Here is a 6,363-nt window from a genome sequence, read left to right as displayed (position 1 = left end):
ATATTTCAAAGTACTATAAAAACAGTTTGCTCAATAATTCCAGAGTGCGACTGATATGACTGTGTTAAGGACCTCTCAGGCTACCCACCGACTGAATATCAGACATTTTTACTATTTAGATTAGGATATTTTTCAAAGTAAAGTCAAACATGTGCCCAATCAAATCAGTTCATTTCTGGATATTTCAAAGTACTATAAAAACAGTTTGCTCAATAATTCCAGAGTGAGACTGATATGCTTCTATTCCCACTCCTATGACTAGTCCCTTTTCTTGGAATCTGTAACTGTCCTACCCTCTCTTTCAGCCGCACCCATATGTAAAAATCAATATTGCCTAAGCGATGTCTTTTCAATTTCTTGATCGCAGCGTGAAAGACTCTCTTTGTATTTGTTAATTATGTTGAGCATTTTGTTTATTATCTTATCCTTTTATAGGGATAATGCTTAGGTTAGATTGGGGTACCCCTTTACACTACAAATAAAATTTGTTTTCCTATGAATTATGCTCTGTTCAATTAGTAGTGTTGTATTTTATAATATTTTTTGAATTGGCACCAACTGTGGCTCCTTTGCTCCCTTCAAGCTTGATTATTTATCTCCATTTCACTATTGCAAAACTTGTAAGTACAGGTAATATAGAACAAAATACATACATAATGCAAACAATGGAGGAAAAAAATACTTTTTATAAATAAAACACCGGAGTAGTTGTCAAAAGCTTTGTTCTTTATAACAAGGTAAAACTTTTTTTTATGTCATTTTTTGTATAAAATTGGAACCTAAAACCTTTATGTAAAAACACAAAACATCACTCAACTGTGATATTAAAACGAAAATAAAATTAGAAAACCTAAACAGCCATGATGCTAAATTGTTTAAGGGGTGTAAAGTCCTGATCAACCCCTTCCTTTTAACCTCCTAATTCAGGTGCCATTGTTGGGCCACACCCATCTTCAAACGCGGCCTTCACTTTGATAGAAAAAAAAAAACCTGTAAAGTTTTGTGACTGCATCGTTCACGGTTGCTATTGGGATGAGAAAATCTGTCCACAGAGAGATAGCAATATAAACACCTGGGGACTTGCACACAGACTCACAAAGTGAAAACAATACCAGTGTTGCTTTTGCAGCTGGTAATACTATGAAAGGCAAAATATGTGTTTTAGGCGACCCTTTCATACACAGACGAAGAAAACAGTGTCACATATAAAAAAAAATGACATAGCACAGACTGATTGTGGAATTATTTTTGACACAGACAGCAATTCCAGTCAGCGGTTTGCACATTTTGAAGCTGGGCTGTGTCCATCTGGAGGCACTGGGCATGAAACCACCGGCTACATCTGTCACACTGAATCTGTAAAAATTCAAATTTCCCACCTTTAATGCAGACAGAGGTTCATTGCTTAGTAATCATTTCAAATGTTTCACCGCACTAGCAGGCTTTAGTCATGTTTATGAGCTTTACCATGCTTAACCCAAATGCTACATTGCTGTTGTCATGGTCATATTTCTTCATTGTTATTTTAATTAGTTAACTGTTATTGTCTCTTTGTACTACTGAGAGGAGTTGCACTTAAGTTTCGTTGTACAGCTGTTCAATGACAATAAACGCTTGAATTGAATTGGATGTAGCTGCTGATAAAAGCAAAGAGCAACATTTTGGAGAGACCGTGATGGACAATGAAGAATAAAAATCACCCAAACGTTTTGGTTTGTTTCCATTTGTTAACAGAAAGGAAGTGAATGGACATTTTTATATATCTTTACACCAAAATTGTTGTATGATTACAACAGGGAATTGAGATTAATACGGATTTGATGGGATTTGTGTGTTGAAATGCATTCACATACTGTCTAACAGAAAATTATAAATGTGAAATACAAGGCTGACAAAGCCACCTTTTTATGAAATCTATGTTTGACTTTACTTTGAAAAATCTCTTAATCTATACAGTAAAAATGTTTGATATTCAGTATGTGGATAGTCAGAGAGGTCCTGGACACAGGCATATCATTGTCTCTCTGGAATTATTGGGCAAAGTATTTTTATAGTACTTAGAAATATCCAGAAATGATGTATTCCACAGTGGAAATGTTGGACTTTACTTAGTAAAATCTCTTAATTTATACAGTAAAAATGTCTGATATTCAGTGTGTGGGTAGCCTGAGAGGTCCTGAACACAGTCATATCAGTGTATCCCCTAAATTATTGGGAAAAGTATTTTTATAGTACTCTTAAATATCCAGAAATGATCTATTACACAGTAGAAATGTTGGAATTTACTTTGAAATATCTCTTAATCTGTACAGTAAAAATGTCTGATATTCAGTGTGTGGGTAGTCAGAGAGGTCCTGAACACAGTCATATCAGTCTTACTCTGGAATTATTGAGCAAACTGTTTTTATAGTACTTTGAAATATCTCGAAATTACCTACTTGAAGCTACAAATGTTTGACTTTTATTTAGTAAAATCTCTTCATTGATACATTAAATATGCTTTATACTGAGTGAGTGAACAGTCAGGATGGTTTTGAGTTCCAGTGTATCAACCTTTGTCAGAAATTATGGATCAAAGAGATTTTACAGTAACATAAAAGATTGGCTCGCTCCGTATCATGGACTACCTGCATTTACCATACATTCTGTAATACGGGCGCACTTGAAATCAGGAAAAGACGAACGTCTGCTCACTTGACCACGAAAAGACGAACGTCTGGTCAATTGACCACGAAAAGACGAACGTCTGGTCAATTGACCGCAGTCACACAAGGTGTCATCTAAATGTCTCACCCACTCCCAACACACGGGCTCAGTGCCCTTTAACTGTCGAATTGGAAGCTAACTTCACCTTGGCAGAGCGTCGCCGTCATTGTTTTGGTCCCTGAGAGAAGAAGAGAGGAGAGAAGACAGGCGCAGTGTAGTTTTATTAAACAGGTACGTTGATCAGAGTTATTAGTGAGCGGCTGGACCGAGGTGTGTGCTTGTCCACGTGTCGGGAACCCGCCTGATGCTCCAGAAACAAACACAGCGGCTCCTCCACGCAGGTGTGAATGAAGGAACGACACTGATGTGTGGCTAACGTTGTAATAGCTGGTTCATAGTGAGTTACACAGCCCGTGGTCTTTAAATACAGATGAGGTGGATGCGCCTCGTGCATTGACAATATATTAACACCTCATTACTGCTGAATAATCTACGATCATTAAAACCGGCTGAATGATAAGTTATAGACCTTTTAATAAAATGTTCCATATGTGTGTATGTCGATATCTATCATATCTCCAATGTAACTGACATTATGTGTATATATATAAATATATATATATGTACAGAAATACTTGATTAAGCTACAGAAAGCACACAGGATCTGTTCCTTGTCTGATCTAAAAAAATTCCTGTCTTCAACCTGTGCAGCAGATCATAGACGCATTGCATGCACCCAGCAGCAGTGAGCAGAAACACAAACACAGAATGTATCAGAGGTCTTTAAGTGCTGGTAGTTCAGGCTGCACAATCACTGTACACATTTGTGTCTGTTTTTTAGATCAGTCATCATGACAACCAAGCGTGGACTGATAACGGACTCATTCAAGGTGGTAAAGAGAGCAAGGAGGGCGAGCAAACGAGTGAAGAGAGCCATTCCTCCCCCACCACAGAAAGGTGAGGAGCAGCACTGTGACATCACGTGTGATCATCATGTATTCTGTGTATGTTCATTATTTCTATTCAGTAAAACAGGTGTCAGTGTTCACAATGTCACACATCCTGTCTGATCTCAATCAGAATCTATAGCTTGTGAAAAAGGCTAATACGTAGAATTCATATTATTGTTATGATTGTTATGTAGTAACGATATGTCTTTATGATAATCTTTTGATGGAGCAGAGGCTGACACTGTAACAGTCAGAGATAATGAGCTGCAGAAGCTCAGACAGTTTGATCTGGACTCGAAGTTTGGGCCCTGCACAGGTAACACACACACACACACATTCACAGCTGACAATAATCAGATTCCTTAAATACATGTTAACTACGAGGACACTTTACAGAGAAACTAGTCCAGTGTCCCTCCTTCTTCCGTTTGATATATAAAAAAAGACATGATAAGATAGTCGTGTTAATATTTTCCACAATTATAATCAGTTCTGCAGTTCCACTCAGCTCTGTGGAGCTTTGCAGCAACTTTTAGCATATGCTTTGATGGTTTGGCACATAACGTTACTACATAACTTTATTGCCCGCCTCAACTGTACCTGCCCAATGCCAATCAGCAGACAAGGTTACAGTCACATTATAGTTCTGAAGCCAGACTTCACAGGTGGCCATAGAAACAACTCCACATGAAGGCTAATGCTGCTGTAACTGGAAACTGGAAAATGTTCATGTTGTCACCTTATTCAATGATAATATGACAGACATTGTGTTGTGCCGCTTGTTTTGCTACTCTCAAGTAGCCAACATATATATCTTAATGCAGCTTCAATAATGTCAATCATGCACCCCCAATCGTGTTTTAATTATAATCCTGGAACAAGTAAGATCACCTACAAGATGAATAATGACCATAAAACATTTGATTCTGAGCAAAATAAATATTGCAAAGTAGAAAAGGTCACAGGTTCAAGTCATAATTGTTTTAAGAGTGTGGCTATATATTGTAGTTTGTGCTTTGTATGTTTGTCTATTGTGTTTCATTGGTGTATTGTATAGTAACTTAGTCTGGTAACGCTGAATGTAGCCAATTGACAGTTATCACAGTTGTGGTAAACATTACCATGGTAACAGCAAGCTCCACCAATCAGAGATATCGCTACTACAGCAAAAAAAAATTACTTAAATAGTGTAGTTCTTCTTGCAATCGCGGGTAAAAGACGTATTTGTGTCCTCTGCTGATATCATCTCCAGTTTACGAAAGGTTTAGTCACTGCAAAAAAAGGTTTTAATCACAGAGAAAAACAATAAATAATTTATCGTAACAGATCTTCATCTTTTTCTCTCTCCAGGTATCGGCAGGCTGCAGAGATGGGAGAGAGCACAGTTCCATGGTCTGAATCCACCTGAGGAGATCAGAGACCTGCTGCTGCAGACACACACTGACCCCGAATATTCCCAGAGGTAACATACACAACACACATACATGTACACAACTGAAAATAATTAATTAGTAGGTAGATGACACAGCATCTGATTTGGCTCTGAGCACCTTTGTGTATTGGTGCATAAGTAAAGGTTCCGATATTTATTGTGAATGTGATCCGTACGTGTTAATAACACAGCATATCAGGGACCACTTCATAAACACATAATGTTGTTTGAAAGGATTGACATCAGTTATATGATTTATAATCAGTGAAGCACTGCCTCATTAGAAAAGAGCTTGCATTATTAAAGTTGTGGTTGTCTCTCTGGAGATAATGTTAAATAATTATAACATGTCAAATATTATTCTGGCCTGATTGTGTACTTTGTCTTTCAGCCTATGGAGTGAATATCCTTTGTAAGGATGTCATCTAGAGGAAAGAACACACTCTCCAACAAAAGTTAAATCAAGTTTGTTTCTATGTAAAAAAAATGTAATCATAGTGTCACAGGGCTTTGCACTCTGTATCCTTAGGCTGTTTAAAAATCCAGAAAAAGAAAAAAGAGAGTGAAAACCCTGGCAACAGAAGATGGTCCTTCTTTCAGCATAGAGTTCGAAAAATGACTGGATGTATTTTATTTTTAAATTTTTTGCAGTTAAAAATGTTGTCTTCTAAACACTAACTTTTTCTTTACATTTTAATAAAAATCTACCGGAACGCTGTCTTGTTCTGTCTTGTAATGTTAGCTCACTGCTGACAAGGAAACATGGTGGGAAAGTAACACATTCAACATCCTTGCTCCCGTCTTGTAGATGGAACGTGGTCTGCACCCTGACACACATTTCCCTCAGTCTTTTTATAACCGACCTAAACCACACACTCTACTCCTCCAGATGCAGGACAGGATGAGTGAGTGGGTTTGTTCACAGTGATACTGACACAAGCAAACGATGGAAAGGCTCCAGCTCACAAAGCATTCCTGAAAGGTCTGGGTTAGCCTGCTTTAGTGGTAAGTTATGGCAATGAAGATGTATTGCTTATTGAATTATATTCAGCACTTTTTAAATATGAGGCTATCCCCTGTATATCTAGAAAATTAAGAAAAATGTAATAATTTATATTATTATTAGTGTGTGTGTGTGTGTGTGTTTGTGTGTGTGTGTGTGTGCTTGTAAGTGTGAGGGAGAGCGAGAGTGTTTAGTGGTCTTTTTTTGGTCGGTATTATTTAACGTATTGTGTCAATTGCACCTTTGATTTTGACACAGATATAAGGACTTGC

The 6,363-nt window shown here is 37.4% G+C and overlaps 1 protein-coding gene across 2 annotated transcripts; it reads left to right on the top strand.

Annotated features, from left to right (window-relative positions):
* Positions 1-2,796: 2,796 nt before the first annotated feature.
* pold4 (DNA polymerase delta 4, accessory subunit) lies at positions 2,797-5,801 on the top strand. 2 transcript variants are annotated; one of them, XM_053418506.1, is made up of 5 exons: positions 2,797-2,937; positions 3,548-3,663; positions 3,889-3,972; positions 5,007-5,118; positions 5,480-5,801. In XM_053418506.1, the coding sequence occupies exons 2-5, from the start codon at positions 3,558-3,560 to the stop codon at positions 5,502-5,504; spliced, it is 327 nt and encodes a 108-aa protein (XP_053274481.1). In that variant the 5' UTR covers positions 2,797-2,937; positions 3,548-3,557; the 3' UTR covers positions 5,505-5,801. The 2 variants fall into 2 exon arrangements, with proteins under 2 accessions (XP_053274481.1, XP_053274482.1); XM_053418507.1 differs by having other exon boundaries at positions 2,855-3,047.
* Positions 5,802-6,363: the final 562 nt, after the last annotated feature.

The sequence above is a fragment of the Pleuronectes platessa genome, chromosome 3, assembly GCF_947347685.1.
Source record: "Pleuronectes platessa chromosome 3, fPlePla1.1, whole genome shotgun sequence".
Classification (NCBI taxonomy): Eukaryota; Metazoa; Chordata; class Actinopteri; order Pleuronectiformes; family Pleuronectidae; genus Pleuronectes; species Pleuronectes platessa.
Note: the sequence above shows the minus strand (reverse complement) of the source record. Positions and strands in the feature narration are given on the sequence as shown.